The following is a 23,622-nucleotide window of genomic DNA, read 5'->3' as shown; positions in this document are numbered from 1 at the left end:
CTCTAGGAAAACACTTCAGTGGACAACAGCAAACGTTTAGAAGAAAAACAAGTCAGTAGCACTTCTTCCTTGCTGTCTGAAGGGCTCCATATTGGAGCGAAGCCGGGGCTCCCCAGGCAGGGAGAAGTCAGTGACCCACATCAGTGTGTCCAGAATGAACCCTGAATTCCACAGGCTCAGCGATGTCTGCCCTAGTTAAGCTTCATAAAAGTAATGTTACATCTTGGAAACAGCTGTGCATGCCACACACCAGTGTCAGCTTCATATAAAAATTATCATATGCCATACCTCATGATTTTGTACACAGGTGAAATCGCGATATAATTTTACCGGTGCTACTTTGTGGTAAGTGCTGAAATGGCAAATCACATTCTTGTACAGGTTGTTAAATTACAATACAAATCTGCAAGTTAAAGATCTCCACAGGCCTCTGTTATCCACTGCAAAGACACTTTGTTCTGTGGGGCTTCATTTAAAACATGATTCAATTTCTTCCCTCTCCCCAGAACACGATATAAAACTATACCTAAATCCAGAAATCATTTAATGCACCTATATTTATTGAAGTTCACATGCTGAAAACAGGATCTGCATTGAAGATCTTTAAATCTAGGAAAAAAGGCCCTTCAAATCCCCTTTTGTTATCAGGATGCAGGTGAGACTGACTGCCACGAGAACACATTCACACAGGCACCATGTGCACTGCTTGCTCCTTCCTCTGCAGCACTGGGGCTGCCATCCTGGCCAAGCTCACTGTCCTAATTCTGACAGCAAACCAATTGTCTCAAAGGAGAGGACACAGTCAGTGGTCTGCTCATGCCTTAAAGCATAATGACTTACAACTGGATGGAAAGATCCAGCTCCAAGTGCTGCTATTCTGCCAGTTAATAAAAACGCTACTTACTGCAAGTAGAAAAATGGGGGAGAACTTTGGAAATGCTCACTGTACTTCAAGAAAATCGCTGCTGAAGTCACTGGGAACCTCCTTATCTCCCCTACAGGCAACGCTTGCTGACAGCGTTACAATACATTCCTTTGGTGCAATGCTTATTCAAACAACTTGCAAAATATATTCGAGGTCCTCAGTGCTTGAATTACAATGTCCAAAAACTAACAGTCTCAAGTACAAAGGATTCTTATCACCACCCAAGCGTCTTGGATATGAACATCAGTTTTCAAAAGACAAGTTGGTTCCAGGAGAGGGAGGAGAGAAATGGGGGTCAAGGTTCTGGGACACATCTGGGACAGGCCGGGAGCAGCCCAAAGCAGCAATTAGCAGCAGCTTTCACAGCTCTTGCAGGAGCGAACCTTGCACTTTCCCAGAAGAGCAAGAATGCAGTGATGACTGCTTTGGAAACAGCGCAAGTTTGTTCTCCAGCTGCACGGAGAACAGAGGTGTCCTTGAAATGGTGGTAAAGATCAGCAAACCGTGCAAGGATGATCTGGTGTGGCCATTTCCATACAGTGATGCAGCAATCTTAAAGGAAGACTCATGCCACTGCTCACACTGAGAAAAGAATGGCATTTTCTTTGGACTGTTCCTAGAGGTTGACAGGAGCATTACGCTATCTCAGGCTCACAGATCACAACTGACCAAGGTCCAAGCTGCAAAGTGGCCACTGGCATTTTTTCCAAGTACATCCCTTTAAGTGCACCCCCCTCGAGGATAAACACGAAGCCCTGAGAACAAACTTCCACATAATACAGTTCTATTAAAAATATCAGTGTTTTGATGACAAAATTATAAATTATATCTATTTAAATAAATAGCTAGCTTTCAAGAGTCGTGTAATATCAAAAGGCAGAAGATTGTCTTGATCAATGGATAGGGGAAAGAGCTAGGAGAGTTGTAAGGAACAGACACTGCATTGTAAGAACCACCTACTGTTCCATTTCCTTATTTCTCCTTGATTTCACAGGCTTCCAATCGTTCCTTTGGCTGTTATGTGACACTTACACATGGCATGTCTTTACTAGTTACCACGTGAACACCAGAGATGCCAGCACAGGACCTGAACCTGTAAATCCTTACTCCCACGAGTAATTCTTCACAAAATTAACTTATTTATTAGAACAAAAACTTCTATTCCAATATGCTTAGGGACCTCTCGCTTACAGAGCAGATCCATCAGCCTTTTATCCTTTAGCCACAGAACAGGCAGGTTTGTGCCCAGGAAGCACTCTTGATACAGAGACTCCTCTGGCCTGGAGATCTGCCTACACACCTTCTGACTAACAAGCAGTGATCAAGATTTTTGCAGATTTGCAGTAAAAATTGGGACAAATCAATGCTTCTACAAGCATAATGAACTTGCAGCCATCCTCCCACTGGTAACTCATCAAGCAGCAATATACCCAGTTGTCACAGGGACGCACAGCTCCTCAAGTCTGCTGCCAATTCATACCCACAGAACAATGCTGGTGTCTTCATTAGCTCCTCAAAGGGTTTGTTCAACCTTAAGGGCAGTTTTGGCTGCCTTTAGTTCAACTCTTAAGCCTTGCTGCAAACCTCACACCTCCTAAGTCCTGGCCTCTTTCAGAGACTGGCCACTGGAACCTTAACCCCTCCAACATTTCAGCTGCACAAGCTTTGAGCTCTGAAATACGCAAAGCCAGAAACAACCACATATTCTCAAGCCTTCACACATTTTAAAGATGCAGTATTCCTTTATCCACACAGTTTCTAACTGCTGCTACAGCACCAGGTGATGTTGCTGAACCCTGGCATCCTTATCTTCACCTATTACACGTGCATTCCTTGTTTTACTCATACTTTCTTCCTTATAAGCCAGCAATGGCTCTGACTCTGTTCTGGCATACCAAGGGAGGCAACTCTGATAACTTTTACCACTCCTACCAAACTGACACAGAGAACAAGCTCAGTAGCAGATCCTGGCAGTGCTGCACTCTGCAGAAATGGACGAGTAGCAGAATCTTCACGCTTAGGAGGAGCCACTCTGCTCCTGTGAAGGAGGTTGGACAGCATTCAGCTTCAACCACACGAAAACCAGAGAGCCTGCTCACATTCATCACCCACAGTGCCTTGGCAGTGGCAGCAGGCAGCCCCAGGAGAAGCTGGGTGTTGGAACAACCAACCTGAACAAACGCCTCTATAAACCCTGGCATTTCTAAACACAAAAGTAAATATTTCAGCAGTTGCGAACCATAAAACTTAACATGAAACTACAGATAACAAATTAAAAAAAAAATCCTGGGATACTAAGTGAAGATAAAATCTCATGCTGTTTTGTTTCCCCACCCTTCATCTTAATTATGAGAAATTGGCAACTTCAGTGCCTCGGCTGCACAATAGCACAGACGAGGTGCCAAGTTCAGGCCAAAACTTGTCATAGGGTTTCAGGTTGCATCTTGTAGCATTTTCCTTCTTAAAACAAAAACATACACTTAGAAAGGAACTTGGCAGAGCTATCTGGGATCTATTTGACAGACACCTTTCAAAAAGAAAAAAAAAGGCTACACAACACAACTGCAGCAGGGATTGTGAGACGTCAGCTGCGTTTCACTACCTTGCAAACAAAAGCCTGCATGGCCCAACCACGAGAAATGGGCTCAATACTCACCAGTGAGTTCTTAAAAGCTCACGGCACCTGTCTGAAATCTCCACTCTTCCAACAAAACTAAGAAAGACATGGCCTGACTTTCTTGATATTTCCAAAGAGAAAGCGTTGAGGACAACCACTTCTATGCCAAAGTAATTAATTTTGAGCGTGCTTTTAAATATGTTAAAAAACAATACAAACCCCAAAGTGTTTCTGCTTCTTTGCAGATCACCATTCAAGGGAAATCCATGCAGATGAGTTGCTTTTTTGTTAACAGTTTGAAACAGTCAACAGCACAAGTTCCCCTTTGCAAAACTGTGCACACAAAAATGGAAAAAAACCCACATGAAAATACCCCCCTTGCACGAAGATATGGCATAGGATAACCTTATGATCTGCAGCCTACTGGAGAATCCAAGTGTCGGTGTAACAAGTTCTGCCATCAAAGAGATGCTGCATCTTCAACATAGCTGACAACCTCTGAGAAGTGTAACTACCATTGGGCTGGAAGAACACTAATGCAGGAAATAAATAGGAAAAAGTAATGCTATTTATTAGACGAATTCCATCTATGAATTATTCTGTTTGAATCATTATGCAAGACGAACAAGTCTGGACAGAACTGTGCTTGCACTCCCAATATTTGGACTTTTAAAAAATATTTCCTAAGAATCAATTTTTAAAAGCATTTTGTCATTTGATATAGCCATAAATTAATACTGCATGGAGATGATTAATATCCTATGCTAGTGGTCAGTGACCTTTTGTAAACACTAGCCAGATGCTAGTAAAACTGGCTAGAAAACTACTGTCACAGGCCTTTTTTTAACAAGCAATATCATATTTCTTTCTGACAAGCATATTCTTAATTGTTTTCACAAAACCTTTTCCTATTTTTTGATACACTTTATTTTTAACCTAACACCTGAAAACATAGACAAGTCTTCAAACCTCTTCCACTAACACTAAATTCACAAGGCAATTAACTTCAGTCGGCCATAACTACATAAGCTCTCACGTGAGACCCCTATCAGACAGCATCCCCCCCCCTCCCCAAACAATCCATGCACCCTCCCCATTGAGAAGGTGACACAAGGGACAGCAGGAAGTGGCACAGTGGTCTGGCATTCCCCTCTACGTGCGATTCAGCGTCTGGAAGATTCGAGAGATCTGCAGCATGACAGGCCCAGTTTCCGGATCGTTCATCCACTGAGTGCTGTTCAAGGGGTTTTCAAGCATATCTTCAAAGGCTGCCAAGAGAAGGAAACCAGCACGTTACTGGTCTTTCAGCAGCACGCGCTGCAGGTTTGGGATGCTTCAGCAGCAAGGAAGTCAGAAACACTTACAGCTTATCCAAGGCAGTGGGCAAGCAGCCCCTGGAAACGGTGAGAATCCATCACATGGTTACCATTTGTTCTCCTGCATCTCCACACTGGGTGCTACATGCTGTTACTCTTTCCTCACTGCTCAGTATTAAATTTACCACAGGCAGAGGCCGATTAAATACTCAGTCTGGATTACAGTCCATCTTACATAACCTCAGTGACATGGGTTTGAAGAGCCAAATCTTTGCAAAAGCCTACAGGCAGAACTTTTCCTTCACAGAGCAGTTTTGCACTCAGTGTAATAACGCTCTTCAGATTGACATGCCCCAGGACAAACGGAGGTGCCTCAGTCCCTCCTTAGGAATAGGGCTCTTCTGGGTTTGCAGAGTGGCTTCTTCCAGCCACTGATACTGAGGAGGCCGAGTAACCTCCAGTACTGTATTCACAGAGGGCTGGAAAGGATTTCTCTGCTTACATCCACGCTGGCAGCAGTAGCAGGGAACACAGCACGTAACTGGGTTCTGAATGTCCATCTTAGAACGAGGACGTTTGGGCAGCACTTTCTTTTTTTATTTTGTCTTTACACTGAATTAGTTTGGTTTACTTTTATTTTTTACATGACGGTTTCCACTTTCCTCTTTATTTTGAAGGAACTAGACATTTGGTGCAAGAGCTGAGTTACAAATTTGGCAAAAGAATGAATAATTTATAACCTTTTTGACGGATACTGCGCCAGACTTGTGGGCATTCAGAGCAGTCATTACAGAACAGAAAAAAAGCAGTTGCATATCTGACCTATTCAGAAGTCACCAAAAGGTCAGTGCTAGAAGAGTCTGGCAGTCCAGCATCAGGGTGCCAGCCTGAACCTTTCCAGGAGCATTAGTGTACAAAGCTCTCAGTGACCTTAGTGGGAGCCATAAGCACCCAGCACCTCTGAAGGCTCATCATTAACACCTTGCTCAAGGTCATGCTGCAAGCTTGCTGCAAAGCCCAGAATAATGTACAGATCTCACCTTTCACCATTTCAAGTGTCCTCTTTTACACAGACTCAAGAGCTTAAAACTAAACATTTCTCAACATTCCTTAGGTATCTAATTAAACACAAACATTTATGGTTAAAATCTACGGCATAAGCAATTTGCTTATGTATCATTGCGAATATATTCTGATGTTCATCCAAGCTTTCCAAGCACATATAATGACATTTCATTTTCTATTTATATTCTGAGCTGCAGTGGGGAACCGTCTTTGGAAATAAGGAGACCATTTGCTCAGAAATGAGAGTGGGAAGGGAAGGTTCTGCTCTTGAATTATTTTAAGTCTTGCAAACATTCCCAATTACGTTTAAAGCAGCATCTTAAAAAGCTCTCCTGAAAAAGCCATGTAAACACCCTTTATTTCAAAGCAGAGTTTTGAATAAAGTTTGAAGCCAAACACTAAATGCAAAATTTTATATATACAACACAATTGTTGCCAGTCTTCTGCATTGCCCTCCAGTACCATAGAGGCCAATGCACAAGAGATCTGCATTTCACCATTGATTTTATCAGTTGAGTACTTGCTGTGCTCACAGCATTTTTGAGCAAGAACACAGACTTTCTCACAGAGCTGATACTCAAGAAGAGGAAAATATATTTTCACAAGCACTATCTGAGTTGTGATAGGCAAAGCCTTAGCACTGACTTCTTGTTTGGTTACACGAGTTATCTTCCACTTCAATGATCAGAGCACAAAACACAGTAAGCTGTACAGCAGGAGACAGCCTTGTTTTTCCTGTGAAGTCATCAGGGTTCTAAACAGACATTCCTTTTTTTTTTTTTTTTTTTTTTCATTCTCCATGGCCAAAGAGAGCACACTAAAGCTCTCCTAAAACCACAAGAGCAGCAGCTATTAAAGTTCTGAGTTCAGCAAGGGTAAATCAGTAGCCTAAGAAATTAGCATCATTTCTGGGACATCCCAAGCTCAGTTCAGGTTATAGCTGAGTTGCAAAATGAAATGAGCTGCCAGTAGTCAGAAAAAAGGTACAGAGCTGCACTCATTTCATGGTACGTGTTGTCATCATCCTGCCTCTGTTCTTATTTGCTAGGAACTGCAGAGATGGAATATATTTAGCGGGAACCCAATCAGGACTTACCTAGTAGAGTTTTAGGGTTGGTTAACCCTAACTGTACCACTGGGTTTTCTAAGATGGCTTGGAAGAGAGGGCTGTTCGTGTCAATTCCCTTATCTAAGTCCTCTGGAGAAGGCTTTCTGTCTCCCAGCAGCCATTCACACTGAAAGAAATCATCAGGCACGACAGATTCCATGATTGATCACTTCACCCCAGTAACAAGATCAACCAATTCTACAGTGAAAACAACCAGCTGCACAGACTACTACAGCAGCAAGGAAAAGAAATGACATTGTACTCACGGCTGCATTTTGCTGGTTGTTGTTCACTCTGAGTGCATCCACCACTTCTTTTTCATCAAATCCCATCTCCATGAGGGCAATGACAGCCTATAAGATTTGCATGGATTAATGTTTAAAACAAACGAGAACAACCAAATGCTTCACTTTCTGCACGGGAGCTTTTTGTGGGGTAAGAACTCAATTGTTTCCATTTGCAGACCACTAAGTAAACTTTGCTACAAGGTTTTCGAATACTGTACATCAAAAGTGTCTTTATTATGGGAAGCAAGACTGAAGACAGTTCCTATTCAGTAATGAAAGATGGACACGAGGCAAAGAGGAAGCACCTGGTGTGGGAAAGAGCAAGACTGAAATATTTTTAAACTTCTCTCACATCACAAAGCTTTTGCTGATGTCTCACTGAGAGATTGAGCTCCAGAAGCTCCAAGACCCCAACCTGCAGCTTTATTCACTGGATTTCATTTCACTTCCTGGCTTTATTATGTTGCTAGTATGAATTATATATTTTGACAAGTGCACCCAGATAATGCTATAAGAATGCTTCATCACTTAGAAATTGTGCCTGGGTCATTCAATGCAGTATTTGCAGCTTTTGACTTAAATCACAAAAAACACCTATTTATGAAAGCCCAGTGGTGGATTCTAAAGAGCACCTCCTGGTGAGCTCACAGTGCGATAACAGCACGCCTCCTCCTTCCAGCTAACATGACGTTATCAGTAAAGGACAACTTCTGCAGTGGATGCAGAATGAAGGAGCAGCGAGGCAAGCAGTACACACCCGTGGGTCTGGACGAAACTCTCTTTTCCTTCGTATCTTCTTAAATATTTCAGTCAGCTCATCTTTGGCTTCTTCCCCATCTGCTTCTGAACTTGGACCTGCAGTTGCTTCAGCAGACGATGCACCAGCTTCAGCTGCAGCTTCGGAAGGCGTCTGACCTGGCAGCGGAGCATCCACTGCAGGGTCATCTGCGTGTTCTATCAACCACTCCATGGCCTGTGTCACTGACATACTGAGAAGAAAATCAAAACAAAGGGATGAGGAACGCTCCAGACACACAGCAGCACTGCACACACATTTTTGCTTCCCGTGGCATCTTGACTAGCTGATTAATTATTATCTGCGTAGTCATACAAAGTATTGGAGCAAATTTTGAAGCACCTTAATACTCCATGCACTTGAGGCTGCACAGTAATCTCTAAAGCCAGGATGACAGAGGAGTGAAGTCCAACCTGGTCAGTTGTAATTCAGGTTTTAAAGGCCACTTCATGGGGAGGCATCTTGTTCTCCACATCAGCAGCTCTATTTCACAACAAACACACACTGACTGTCAACAACTGCTGACAAAACTACAAAGCATGTTCCCAATGGAACCACATCTCTGAGAGAAGCTATTCTGTTGCATCCTAGGGAGATCTCAGACATCTAGTGATAAAGGAACGCCGTTAACAGTGGAAGAAAGAGTGGGACAAACATTACACATGCACCATACACCCTGAGCAAGAACAAAATTTAACACAGGCAATTGACTGCAAGAGCTCAAGCTAAGAGATCATGGGAGAGATCCAGCACATGCCTTCCCACTGAATTCATAGGAAGCAAAGATAACAGAGCAACTGAACGTGCAATTTCATTTGACCACACGGTAATTGGATGTTCTTAAAAAGGAAAGGGAAGCCCTTGCCTATCTGGCTTTTCAGTTACAACATGAAAGATGGAGGATATTGAGGGAGAAAGTCCTTCGAAGACCAAAGGAGAGCTACTGAAAAAGAAGGACTATTATTTGGATTTGATATCATTAGACATTTTAGTGAATAACCTAAGAAACCCATCTCAGAAGTGAGGGAGCACAACTCTTTCTTCTTATGGCACAAGAACTATATTACCTCCTATTTCTCTACAGTTGCTATCTGGGCTCTGTAATATTCTTGGAATGCTTTATTTAAAAGATCAGCATAAAGTATTTTGTTACAGTTGACAAACCAGTCTGGAAGGGCTTAGCTTGCTTTTTTTTCCCCTCTGTAAAATTTTAGAGCAGAAGATGTGAGTTTAATACTTGGAAACAGAGAGAGCTTGTCAGCCTTGGGAACTGCAGACTGACTTCTCTCCACAGCAAATACAACATAGCTTCCCCTTTCCTCTGCCAGCTGCACCTGCAGGTTGCCCGAGGCAGCACTCTTCCTTGAGCCAATGCTTTTTGCTAGTTCTAGGTGACCCACATAAGGAGATTTCCCTAAAAAAATGTATTTTGTTTTTTTTTTTAAACCATACCAAGTGATTTACAGGCAGCATGCCAAGTACACTTACTGATTTAATCGAAGGGCTTTGACAGCTCTGCTCTCTGGAAACCCCATTTCTGTAAGTTGCCGCAGAGCTATCTCATCCACTCTGTCTTCCTCATCCTCATCCAGCATGGCTACACATACACAAACAGAACAATGTTGAGACTAACTTCAAGCTAAAATAAAACCCCTTCTCAATGGAATGGCATGTGTTAAGTTCAAACCCCATTCTTCTCTTCCATCCCTGCTTTTGTTTCCGGCCAGAATTTGCTATCTCATCATTTAATGTGCTGTACTCAGCTTGATCAGGCTCAGACAAATTCTTCCAGGACAAAGACTTATTCCAGATACATTCAAGGTCTCAAACAACAGACAGCAAACTCTCATATGACTACATGTCCACATAGTTAAGTATATGGGAAATTCACTGAAGTTTATCAATAATCCAGAAAGCAATTTGGACCCGGTCCTAGCAGATCTCAAGGGTATTTCCCCACAGACTGAATCAACAGCTCCAATTTCTCCCCATTTTACTGTTTCCTCATGCATTTCCAACTGTTCTTTACCAACTCTTGCAAAGTCCTCCAGTTATTCCACTGCTGATGATTTTGTTTTTAAATGGAACTTCTTATCTATCCCAAAGGGACCTCATAAATCGCCCAGTTTTATAAACCTACACCACAAGTTGAAATCTCTGCCGCAATGTCATTAGTAGCTCTGCTGCTACACTGAAGTTTGGACTTAATCCTGCAAGTCTACTCTTCTGCTGTGTAAGAAAACAAGTTCCTGGGATTGAACTAGTAACTGTAAAGATATGTTCATACCGTTTGCCTTCTTAAATAGTTCAACTGCATCTGGGTTCAGTGCTAGCAATTTCTGTGCAACTTCAATGAGAGAAACTAAGATCTTCCGGAGCTCTGTCTGGAACTGCAAAAAAGGAAACTGTCAAAACATTTAGATAGGAGGCTACCAGACATCACTAAATATTAATAGAGAAGCTGTTAATATCAGAAGAGAAAAAGTAGCCCCCACGCTGTTGAAGACACAGCTGGAAGTATTGCAGACAGCAGTCGACTACTGAAGTTCAAGATTTATGACTGATGTCTCTTCAAAGCCACGGCAGAGAAAACTTTGTGAAAACGTGAACTATTCAAGACTGAATTGCACATCTGCCAGATCTTCAGAGCGTACTGAGGCTTTCCCAGGGAGAAATAAAACATTTTAAGTCATAATTTAGTGCAGCGTTTCATAATCACTAAATAACTTAGGGTTTACACACAGACTGTGCTATCTACTTTCATATACACTGTACACACTTCAGTTTCTCCCACAGAGAAAGCCTAACCACATTCATATGGAAGAGAAGAGATTATAAGATAAAAGTCTACTTGGATACCAGCGTGTGAGTTGAAGTCAAGTCCAATACTTACATCCCTCATGTTGTGCTGGGCCACAGTGCGATCTACATTGCGAGAGGGCAGATTTGCAGTTGCTTTGAGGATAGCATCCTTATCAGGAGCTTTCTGCTCTTGTTTCCTCTGAAGGATGGGAAACACGGTCAGGTTTCATAACCCATTATCCACAGAACAAAGAACATAGCATTGCTGAGAGCAGTTTCATATTCTTTACCAAGGCATCAAGCAGTGCTCTGTAACTTGCAACTAAGAAACAGCAGCCTAGCAATACAATGGATTAATAGCACTAACGTCACTTTGCAATTATAGAGCAAAACAGGACCTGCTGGGTTGCCCCACTTTCAGTCCTTGTATCTATTTCTGTTATTTAAACATGGGGAAATTCCAGCATAAAGAGGAAAAGTGATGTGCCAAACATGGAGAGAACTTGGAGGGCCTCAATTCCCAGGACCATACTCTATACTATCTGCTCAGAGCACTCTCTTCAAATCCAGGGCTTGCCAAGAGCTGTATCAATACTGTGAACAGACTAACACTTAACTGCTTCACACTGGAAGTGCTTTATTGCTTGCAAGTATCATGCAGAGATATACGGTGCCTCTGACATTTAGAACATGCTAATAGTCCAGGACAAAACATAGCAGGGGTACAAACATAAACATTTCACAGTCTTATATCTTAGGCTCTTATGGTGACATTCTGCACAGCAAGACCATAATGGAGATAGAGACATACACCAATACCTACAGGAAGGGATACAGAGACATACACCAATACCTACAGGAAGCAAGAAAAAACAAAGCTGTGCAAGAAGGCAGACAGACCCAGGAATTCACAGCGTTAGGCACAAGCATTGCTCCAAGTGTTCACACAGTAACACCCACTGCAGTACCACTCGTGTCTGAGTGTCATCCTGCATATCACTGACCCTCATTAAAAACTACATTCTGAGGAAAAGAAAACAAACAAACAAGAATAGCATGGGGACAACACTCTGGACCTCGTTAGGGGATGATAAGCCAGACATTATTGAAGACAGAACACAGCCTCAAGCAAATTAATGGATTTCTATAAAGTTTTCAACAGAGATGCAGTGAGGCACTTGCTATACAGTCACTAAATATATATATTTTTTGAAGATGAAATCTACACCACTTGCACAGAGTGCATCTGCATGTCTTACTCCACAGCACGTGTTCTCACAATCCAAGTTAAAAAAAAAAAAAGTAAAATAATTCTTCAAAGTTCGGAAGGAGGATGAAATATTTACTTTACTGCTTAACTGGGTGTATTTGTCCCTACACAAAGAATACACCGTGACAGTATTTCTGTAGCTCATTAATAAAGCAGTTAATCAAATTGGACAAGTCAAGGAATCTTTTCAAACTCACTTTCTCCTCTGCAGACACATCTGCCATTTTGGGGAGCGGAGGCGGCGCACGCTTCTTTATTAAGAGCAAGACATCTACAAAGAGAACGATACTGATGATGTAAAACAGCTCTTGCAAGATAAGTCATGAACTCAAGTTTTCCTAGAGATGACTTTTCTATTAACTCCACTGTTGTAGCATCTCAGTTATTACCACAGAGGTTCTCAGCTCAGAGCCCAGAACAGCCCGGTGCAGCATCTGCAGTCCTTCAGCCAGACAGAGCCTGACACGCAGTTCTCAGTCTATCACATTAAGAGGGTAAAAAGCAAACAAATCATGCTTTGTGCAACAAGTTTCGTTGACACAGAGCAGCCAAGAACAGCAGCTGGTGCAGGCTGTTAACCCTCACTTATCCAGCTGACAAGAGCGTGAAAAGATTCACACGCTGACTTTTGGCTGCCCTGCCCAGCAGCAAGTGGAGTCAGCCAGTGGCAGTCAGCTGTTGGCTGCCATCCTGCCTCCCTGACAGCAGCTAGGCACTTAAAGGTAGAGCACATTGCAGGGGAAGGAGGGGTAAAGAAGCATTCGCATGACAGCTTAATACTGCTTAGTGGCCACAAACTGCAATTCAAAGGTCTATAGGAGCTGGTGCCTCACCTAGAAACAATACATCACCAATCAGCAAAATAAAGCTGTGCCCTGCCTAAGCTCTCAGCTCCTGCCCTGCTCCAAGGGTGACACTCCCTTGGAAGAGAAAGACAAAATTGCTGATGATCATAGCAACAGCTTTCCAACCTGTGTGAACTCCTGCATAAGTACAGGAACACTACTCCTGCAGTTTCTGGTTCAGGCAGTAGCCCATTTTACAGCAGTCCTGTTTCTCATACTTTCTGGACCACTGCCTTTTGTCTCCACAAGGGACCATCAGTTTAAGCCGTCCAGTAAAAAGTGACTCCAGCTACCCTGACAGCTCTCATCTTTAAGCCTTCTTTTGTTTCATGTTAATCCCTGACATCTGTAAAGTTCACACACTCTGTTGCAGTCAGCAGTGCTGCAGTGTGGGGAGTTCTGAGCTACACTTGGAGAGGACTGAACGGGATGTAAACCGTGATGCTCAGATGTACTTCAGCAAACAACATTCCACTTGACCTGCAGACCTCAAGAAAAGCCCCAAAGGTTTCAGGCTGCCTTTCTTGAAATGCTCAGGCCATTTTTGGATCAATGTGAAGGATAACTGCTGCCTTGAGGGCTTAGACATTACTTTATGGGAGAGAAAAATAATTTAACATTTTGACTTAATGAACACTCTTTATATCCTGTGTGACTCTTAAAAGGAGTTAAGGAACGAAAACCATTCACTGTGTATTCTCATGAAGTGGAGAAAAAGTCTCTTCATTTTTGTCACCTTGTTAGTTTCCCATGTCAAAACAGAGTGCTGCTAACGAAAAGTCACAAATTACAACTCAGTTTCTCGTTTCCAGGCTGGTGAGATAAAAAGGACAACCTTACCTCTGTCTTGAATGTTCTCCTCCAGCACTGTTTTTGTGTCTGTTAGCACCTTCTCAGAAGTAGCATGTATCAACTTATGATGTGTCACAGTTTTCGGATCCTCCAAGCTCCCAGGCACACACTGCAGAAGACAAATACTGAAGATCAGAAGAAAGAAATAAACCTATTGTGTGAATCACTGCACTTCACACTTAAGATTCTCCACCTGCAAACTGTGCCACCATTTCCTCCTTCCCAATAGCTTCAGTAATGGCACAACACACCAGGGGTGTACATGTGAACATAATGTATTATTAAAGAAACTGAGGGTTGAACTGTGCTGTAATGGGGTTGGTTTCTGCCTGCACATCCAAGCTCCTGGCTGGGAAGAATAACCAGCTAAGGTAGGATTCTAGCTTTCCTTCCTCAATGCTGTTAAATCAATAGCTATGTTTAAGTTCTAACTGATGATGACACTCCACAGAACTTACTCACAACTGTCAGTTTCAAAGACCTGATGTTACATCCCATTCATTCCACACGAGCCCTCCAAGGGCACACACAGCCTGTCTACACGAGCAGATGGGAGACTGCTGCAGAACGGTGCATCTCCATCATAATCCAAACTCAGAGTGCCTGGTCCTACGCTCAGCCCATGGAGACTGCGAGTACAGCGAGGATGGAGCTGCAGTGTCAGCTCTGCAGCAGGTCACAAAGGTCACTCGCTCTCAGGGAGAAGCTGAGGAGTAACAAGTTGTGTGGTGAAGCTGGAGGGGAAATCCACTGCCAGTGTTTTTGCAGAGAGGGGACTGCAATAATGCAGCACACTTCTCATTTGCAGCTTGTGTCAGAACAGAGAGACTCTGCTTCATCCAGTAATTGTTATTTACACACACTGTCAGACCAAACAAGCAACTGGCAGCAGCGAGTTTGGAGTGCCTGACCTTAAATTGGGAAGGAGGCAGCAGTCTGCAGATTGAAGCCAAAGCCTTGATGCTGGAGCCCTGTCTGGGCTTCTTGCTGAAAGCACTGAACAGAAGTCAGTTTCACAACTTTTCTTCCCCACTATAAATAATCAGCATGTGCTAATCTCCATATATTAACACTGTGCTCTACTTTCTATTACATTTCTAAATCATACGTTGTGTTTATTCACCAAAAATTCCACTTTGAATCCCCAAAAGCTCACAATACGAGCATCATCAGAGATTTGTTTTAGAGCTACACTAAGGAGCATGAGGAATATTTGTGCGTGTAGGCACAACAAGTTCTCCTTTTTCTAGGCACAGAAACTCAAATATAGAGAGCTGATCCCCAGTACCAAACACACATTTTGCCTACAGCTGAGGAGTTTTGCTGGGACAAAGAGCCTGATGGACCCACATATCCCACCAACAATGCAAGGGAGCATTTTGATCCCCTAAGAAAACTACAAGCTGAAATGCCATGCTGTTTATGTAATCAAGCACGAATCCCCCAGCATTTGAGCCCCAGCCTTACTGAATGGTTTAAATCTCCTGGTATTTTAGTGCTGCAACAGAAAATTAAGAAAAACGCATGCAGAACTTGAATTGACTCATCTTCACACTGGAGTGGCTGCAGATCCACAGCGAGAGATTTCAAGAACATTACATCAGTGCATCTAGAGACTTCTAATTTGTTTGGGTGAAAAAAACAAAGCATAATGGATGCAACTCCAGAAAGGCAGAATTAAAAATAACCACCTACCAGAACCCTGAAATGGATGCTGCTGCTCTCACCACAAAATAGGACACTTAATTCTGACCTCGCCTGCTCTGCTCACAGAAAACAGCTCTCGATGACTCCTCTTTCAGAACACATCTCTATTGAGCCACTTCTACCCCGTGTAGAACAACATCCCCACCCTTCAGGTAAGGAAGCCATTTCCAGAAGCCCCACCGACATCAGTGCTTTGCTTCAAACATAGCATTTGGTCACAATGCAGCCCCCCTCAGAGGAATCCCTTTGGATCCATCGTCACTTTTTCTGCTGCTGGAGAACTTGTTCGTTCCTTGGCTTTTCTCCCCAAAGGTTACACTTGTTCTCAACACAGACCTTCAGTTCCTCACCTCAACTTCCGTGCTGCTCTGATGCCTCGGCAGGATTAAGGTGAGAACCTTAGAGTCCTGCTTTGCATAGCAGCAGCTGCTTACCAATCCTTCAGCATATTAACTGCTGAACAAAAGCCAAACAACGCATTAAAGCTTAGAAGTAACAGGCAGTAGCTCCTCTAATTGATCTGATAAGTTATACTTAGGAATACATCAGTTGGACATATCTCCAAACAAGCTCAAAATACTATTTTTACAGATCCTCAGAGTCAGAGCCCAGAAAGGAAGAACTGGGAGCTGGGAAGCACCCACAGGGGGGAGCAAAGGATGTACCTAACAGCTGCTTGCTACCTGGCACACCAAGCTGTGCATACAGTGTGCATGCAATCACAACACTTACTAATGACATCAACGTGTAAGTGAAAGACTAGACTCGCTTAAACCCTATGAATTCACAATAAAGCTGTTTTAAAACAAAAGTCCTGCAATCATCTGTTCTTATTCCCCATTTCTTTGATCACTGCTTGACAACCGTGTAGAACAGTAAGGCAAATGAAAACAGCACCTCTATGAGAGGGAATGCTCTGTGAAATACCCAGCACATCTTGGCCTCTTTTAACATGCCCTGGAAACAGGAAGGCCATCTTCACAGCAGCACCTGTGCGAGCTCTCAGCAAACCACCTGGAATGGGCAGCTGGGCTGATCAGACCTGGCTGCACAGCCCTGCTTCCTGGGAACACCAGACGACAGCCAGCATTCTTGTATCACAGGCTGAAAACAGCATCCTGCCCAGAGAGCAGAGCGCTGCCGACCCACAGCAAGAGAATTCCCTGCTCAGAGGGAGGTGGCTGTGGCACCACGCAGAGGTGCAGCATGCTGGAAGATGAGCTCTCCTGCATCTTTTCATAAAGAAGGACCCTAAGGAGAGGATCTGTTGCCTCACGATTTTGCTTCCAGCACAAATATTTGCATTTCCTACAGCACAGGTGAGAAACCTATTTTTGCAGATGCTTGAGCAACTGCTGGACTTACAAGCCCTGGTGATGAACGCTGAATGCTATTTGCAGAGCTTGGAATCCTGACAGACCACAAAGCTTGTTGCTTATTTTTAGATTTTTATTTATTTACGACGCTTTAAAAAAAAAAAAAAAAAAGAGCACAGTTCTGCCACTCCTTATTACTAAGCTTGGGTGGCTTAAACAATCAGCAACCCTCCAAGTATGCAAAGCATACAGAGGGTCAGGAACCTCCCATATCCCTGTGCTCTGACAGTTAGCACCTCACACCTCTGTTCCTAGGACAACCTTTAACACACCTTAAAACCCACATGAAAACCACTGAGGCAGCTTAAGAGAAAGGAGGACAGAAGCACAGGAGCATTAAAAGCTCACAGATCGCATTGGTACATCTCAAGTGCACGGCCATAATTTCTACCAGAAATACTACCAAGCCTCAGCAAGGAGCAGTTCTTACAGTTCTCCAACTGAAGTGTTAGAACCAGGACTTCCCATGGCACCTTCAGCCAAAGCAGAGCTTGAAGTGTCAGCTTTGGGTACAAGAATCACAGATCATGAAAACACATATGGAAGTTACGCTTGGGCTGCCGTGGTTATACTGAGCTTTCTCAGTTCTGGCTCTGAAACCAACAGTGGATTTTTAAGGAAGCCACAGGGGAGCGTGGGGCTCGATCCTGCCAGCTGCACTGCACAGCGACCTCAGCCTGGCACGGAGGAAAGGCACTGCTCCATGAGAACACTTTGGTTGTGAAATCTGCATACAGAAATAACTAGGAAAGAAAACAACACTGCCAGGTGTTTACTCACAGACCAGACAGTGTTACTGAAGGGAGCAGTTTCCTGGCATAGGACCACCACTACATTGTTACAGGGCAACAGATACAGCAAAAAAAATAAATACCACCCAACCCTCTCATCAGTTATGAGAGAAAAAACACATCACAAGTGACACTAGAGAGAGCAGTAAGCACTGAAATGCTAGAGGAACAGCACCCACCTTCCTAACCCCAAACTAGGCATTCTAATGGAATTGCCTCCCTTCACCTCCTGAAAGAATGGTTTCAAGGACTTCAGAGAATACACTAATCAGCATCTGAGGAGAGACGGCTGCATAAATTACCTCAAGGTGCCATCAAGATTCATTGCAATGCACCCGCATCAGGAGTCATGATTTTTCCATTTCTATTTATCCCCTCCATAAAACTATATATTATCCATAATGGTTATGCAAATCCAAACCATTAGCACAAAGCAGCCAGGAGAATGAAATCAAACATCTTGCCAAGTTATCAATTGTCTTCCACTCTGACTCGCACTGCAATGCAAGCATCTATTCAATTATGTTTCCTGATAATTAAAGGCTTTTCAGCTCTGCACATATGCATGTAATCATTACCCCACCCTACGTCTTTGTCTAATCCTTCAGCTGCACTGAACAGGGACAATACAGGAGCACTTCCTTCAGGAATGTCACAACGTGGGGAGCACAGCATCTTCACTTTGCCTCAGAAAGGATCACACCTCCCACAAATAAAGCAAACCCATTTGCAGCCGTTCTCATCCCCAAATCAAGAAGCACAAAGACCAAGGCTCTAGAGGAACAGCGTGCACTGTGAGCTGTAGATTCCAAGGCTTCTATCTGGAAGCAACCAGCCAGAAGGCACAAAGCAGAGGGCAACAGGGCTGCGGGCCACACTGGCAGCCAACTCCCAGCCTTCACACAGCGCTCAGACTGCTGCTTGTCACAGCTTCTCACACCGGTACTTTGCTTTACTAAGAGCATTTCTTAACATGTTTGTAACACTTCAAAGGCAAAAGCCACTAAAAGCAATCGATACAAACTGCTCGTCCGGAGGCCCTTTGCTTTCCAAGCCAACAGCTGCCCGACTCCCAGCTGCAGTTTGTGACCCAAACAGCCCGACCTGCTGCCGATTCCAGGCAGGCAGAGCCGACGTTGGCATCAGCAACAGCTTCACACCGCGTTCGAAATTCAGCCCCGCAGTTTTGTAACCATTCGCTTTCACCTTTAACACCCATAGACATAAATGGGAATGGGGTAACCGCGCATTTCCCAGCCCAACTTTTACGGACCGCCAGCGCATTTTAAGCATTTTCTCTCGCAGGCAGCCAGCACCCATCTCCCCTTCGGCACATCCACGAGGGCCGCACCGCTGCGAGCACAGGATGCCACAGAGCCCGCGGTGCCCAAAGGCTCACACACAGCGCGGCGGCTGCGGGCGCTTCTTCCAAAAGGGGAAAATCCCCCCCACCGCTCCGCGTTTTCTGCTCGTTCCCCAACGCCAACAGACAAAACGGGCTCCGCTGTCACTCGGCGCTCCCTCAGCAGCCGCTTTTCTCTCCGTTTGCCGTTTCTCGCCGTCCCTCCGGGCCGTTCCCGTAACCCCGCACGGCTCGGGCTCCGCCCGCCGCTCCCAGGCCGTGATTTTCGCACCGATTTCGGCCCGAGGCGGCGGGCAACTCCTTACGTGCTTCAGACAGCGCTCCTTCAGCTTCTCCACCGTGGTGTCCTCGGGTACCTCCTCCAGCCACTCGGCGCCCTCCATGGTGCACACCTGCAGCCGCAGCACCTTCCCCGCGAAGATCTTCTCCTCCTGCACGAACATCGCCGCCGGTCCCGCTCCTCCCCGCCCCGCCGACGCCTCAGCACGGCCCCGGGCCCCGCCGCGCTACCGCCGGCCCATGAAGGTGACCCCGGGAGCCCCGGAGGAGCCGCGAGGAACCCGCGCCGCCGGCACCGCTGGGCCCGGCGCTGCGCTGAGGGGACGAGGGCGCACCGGGCGGCCGGAAGCGGAAGGGCGCGGCGGCGCGGTGCCTGCTGGGAGTTGGAGTTTTCGGCGGCGGAAGTGAAAGCCGAGCGGGGGGGCGGGGCTGAAAGAGCCGAGGCGCCCTCCCCCCCCCCCCCCCGCATCTCCCGCCGCGCTGCAAGCCGGGAGCCGCAGGCCGCCCACAATGCCGCCCCCTGCCGGCAGCGTCGAGCGCGGTTCCGCGTTCCGTCGGCAGGTGGCGCCGGGCGGCCGCAGCCTGAGGGCGCCCCGTGCGGACGCGGCACTGAAGAGAAGCCCGGGCGGGGGGAGCGCAGCCCCGAGCTGTGATGGGCCGGAGCGCAGCGCTGTGGGGAGCGGCTGAAGGGTCTGGGATGCGACAGAGGGGCTGAAGGTCGGGTTGGGTGCGAGGCTGAACACCGACCCGGTGACCCCGGCGCTGCTGGGAGCTGTCGGGACGCGTTCCAGCACTGATTTCCACGCAGGTTGAGTTCAACCCTGAGCTCGGATTTGCAGATGGAATTGAAACTGCTGCAGAAAAAAAAAGAAAAAAGAAAGAAAGAAAAAAGAAAGAAAAAGGGAAAAAGAGATTTCTGCTGGGCAGCCACCGCCTGCATCAGAGCCTAACGCGAGTGGAGTGCTTTATTCTCATGCTTTGAATGCAGCTCCCGTGTGCTTGATGAAATGTAGCCATAAAATTGCAAATACGAGGCAATTTGAGTACTGATGGCTAATGCATAACGGCCGAGGAAATGTGAGCATTTAAAAATGTCCCATTTAAACGTGGGCATTGCCTCCTGCACTCGCACCGCAGTAGAATAAATAAACAGTATATATTTATTATGTTCATGTTGTCTAAAGCCAAAAGAATGAGCGCACAATGCGTTACTTGCTTCCTATGACTGGTACTTTATGCCCCAAAAAGACCAGCGTGTGAATGGGACAAGGTGGCAACTAACATGTCTTTACCTTGGAGGAATGGCTTCCTTTGTTTGATGTCTGCAGATGAACGATTTTATGGGATCACATCGAGCATCAGACTCTCCCACAGTACTGAGCACGACGCCAGCCCTGCAGGAGCCAGATGGAGCCGGCCGTGCTGCCTGGCTTCTCCTCTGGTGCGAATTGGAGCAGTTTTGGAGCTGCTCCCCCATGCTGGCAGCCCTCTGGGGGGATCCCACGTGTGAGGACTCCTCCAGGTGCCCTGGGCTCAGCCCCTCTTGGGCAGATGTCTGCTGATGGAGGGACCCCAAGGAGCTGCACCCCGACCGGCGGGTGCGGGAGGAGCAGGGAAGTCTCCACCGGGTCCGTAATCTCTTCTAAATTGTCTGAGAGTGGGAGGAATAAAGAGAGTGAAAATTATCCCTTCTTCTTCCCTGCCCTCCCCCCTGTACCCCCCAGCAGCATTTCTGGGCACTCTCAGAATTTATTGAGACAACTCCTGTGGGATGCTACATCATGTCATCCAAGTCTTCCCTATTGACTCTCTTCTGCCGCTGCTGAGTGAAGAAATATGATAGCAGGAGGGATAATGAAGCCGACGTTTTCTTCAAGTCAAACTGATTCTCTCCTAAGATGGGATAAAAGGGTAAAGAACTTTCCCTTCGCAATATTTTTCTCAGTAATGTGTTTTGACAATTTAATTTAGAAGTCATAGAGTAGCGCAGACAAAGTCACCCAGTGGGTGGACATCGGAGAGTTCAGTTGCCTTTGTGATGAATTGGTGATAGTACAGAGATGACAAAACAACACAGGGGGACAAGAAGGAGGCTGGCAGCACTGTCGGCAACGTGCGCAGGATAAATTGAACACTACACTTCATCCAGGATCTTCGACAGTCCCAGGCATCCCAATATAATTTATGAATTGCAATTAGCATTTTATTAGGCTCGTCTTTGAGCTACATGCCTGCTATCACGCGTGCTCGGGTTTTGCAAAACTTGCAGCAAGAAGTTTTTCTGAGTTTGAAGCAGCTATTTATTTAAATCGAAGCAATAAATATGCCGAGGAGGGCTGGTGTGTGGATTCCAAGCCCCATCCTGGCGCTTTGAGGCCGATGAATCCTGGATATTCTTTTCCTGAGATGTGGAAATGCCGGTCTGTCACCCCTCAGCCACTTCAGTGGGCAGACAGAGGAGCAATCGTTCCTTTTGGGCGCCCCCAAGGCTGCCCCATAGCAGCTTCCATCCCCCGTGCCCTGTCCCAGCACTGCCCCATGGCAGCAGCCCACGTCTCCCATAGCTGGGCAGGGCAGCACAGCCCTGCTGCGCAATTTACCTCCCGAATCACTCCGAAAGGCCCTGACTGAGCTCCAAACGACTCTGTGGGTTGTTATAAATATACAAAGCTTTTTGTGGGGATATTCATGAAATTCTATCACCGCTTACTCTGGCTGGTAATGGCCTTGTTTATGTATGGTCTCCATACCTGCCTTTGCAGCTCTCCAAACACAATTCTATTACTGTGTGTAACTGCTCTATCAGCGTGGTGCTTAGTGCTTGCTGCTCTCCAGCTCAGCTCCTTAATGGCCAGGGAAGGTATTAGGCACCGCTGCTTGCGAGCATTCAGAAGAAAGTTCAAATCTCACAATGTCTTTATTTTAAAATTCATGGAATTTCTAAGTACCAACTTTTAAGCCGTGACCAAATACTCATCTCTTCCTTAAACAACCTTTTACTTCCCTCTGTTTCCCCCCACCAGTTACCTGGGGGCAGAGAGGCAGGCTGTGGATTCTTTGCAGCTCGTGGAGATCCTTTCCTGGGCTCCTCGCAGGCTTTGGCAGGATGTCACAATTTAATTGTTGGAAACAAGAGCAGGAAATATTAGCAGCGCCAGCGCAATAGGATTTTAATTTAGCTTCAGGGTAGAAATGGGTCTCTAGCAGAGTGCCAGCCTCCAGGATTGCCTTCAAGTGCAAGGAGCCTGGAGTTTGGCTAATAGTTTGCACAACTGGGGTAATTCTGCAGGGATGCAAGGGACTTAATTGGGCTTGTGCTTAAACATCCTCATAATGCGAGGCACGCTGCGTGCTCTGAGCATTATTATTAAACAGCCCATTGCCCTTTTTAATGATCATCTTGGATCACCGTAACAGTGATCAGCAAATAATCCTGGACAAATAAACATCTGTCTTCTGCATCTGCACAGAGCGGGGCTGTGCTGGGCGTGGGAGTAGCTGCACCCCGGCCCATTCAGCCCCATGGCAGCCTCCCCCCCCAGCCCCACAGCCCTACTGCCTTCATGGGGGGCTGACATCTGTCCCTGTCATCCTTATCCCCATAGGCTGCCCCCTCCAGCCCTGAACACCTCCGCACTGCATGGGAACGCGGCGCTGCCCGCCTCGACATGGAGGTAAAATATGGGGCAGCGCTGAATTATTCAGCTGGTGAGAAGGGGCTCTCAGGATGGTGCGTTGCTCTTCTGCAGTGTAATTAATAGTCTTTAGATTAAATATGAAATCATTCCTCATCATTAATAATTTAGCTGCAGCGTGGCGATCTTAAGAGAGCGGCGCACTTCATATTCTCCTCAAGTACGTTGCCTGAATCGCTTTGGGGGAAGCCGGACGCCTTTTCATCCATCTCAATTACAAGCCCTGGCTGCTCATTTCCTTCCTGAGCACTGTTTTGCAAAGGTGTAAAACTCTTCCACTCTGTCCTTTCTCTCTCTAACAGCCTGGGAAGTGAGAGGACGGCGTTCTGCATCGATAACCGTTTCCTTCCTGCAACGCGCCGCTTCCATGAGACCTCCCAAACTCCTCAGCCTCGGGCCCCAGGAGATGCTGCTGCTTTGGAGCTAGGGTTCATCCTGGATGCAGTCCCACCGCCCTGCCCGTGGGCTTTCCTCTGCTCCCTGCAGCTGTGCTGGGTCTGATCCGCTCAGGGCAGCTCCGATGCTGAT

At 45.8% G+C, this 23,622-nt stretch overlaps 1 protein-coding gene across 1 annotated transcript; it reads right to left on the bottom strand.

The window, feature by feature from the left end:
* Positions 1-4,694: 4,694 nt before the first annotated feature.
* Positions 4,695-19,563, bottom strand: UBAC1 (UBA domain containing 1; the record flags this gene model as incomplete). The annotated part of the gene is made up of 10 exons (XM_079544831.1): positions 4,695-4,810; positions 7,020-7,158; positions 7,298-7,384; positions 8,076-8,307; positions 9,603-9,711; positions 10,402-10,504; positions 11,008-11,115; positions 12,384-12,457; positions 13,872-13,992; positions 19,426-19,563. 10 exons carry the CDS (start codon positions 19,561-19,563, stop codon positions 4,695-4,697), a joined length of 1,227 nt encoding a protein of 408 aa, XP_079400957.1.
* Between the last annotated feature and the right edge of the window lie 4,059 nt (positions 19,564-23,622).

The sequence above is a fragment of the Tetrao urogallus genome (genome assembly GCF_951394365.1).
Source record: "Tetrao urogallus genome assembly, chromosome: 19".
NCBI classification, from domain to species: Eukaryota; Metazoa; Chordata; class Aves; order Galliformes; family Phasianidae; genus Tetrao; species Tetrao urogallus.
The sequence above is the reverse complement of the archived record's forward strand: the minus strand, read 5'-3'. Positions and strand labels throughout refer to the sequence as shown.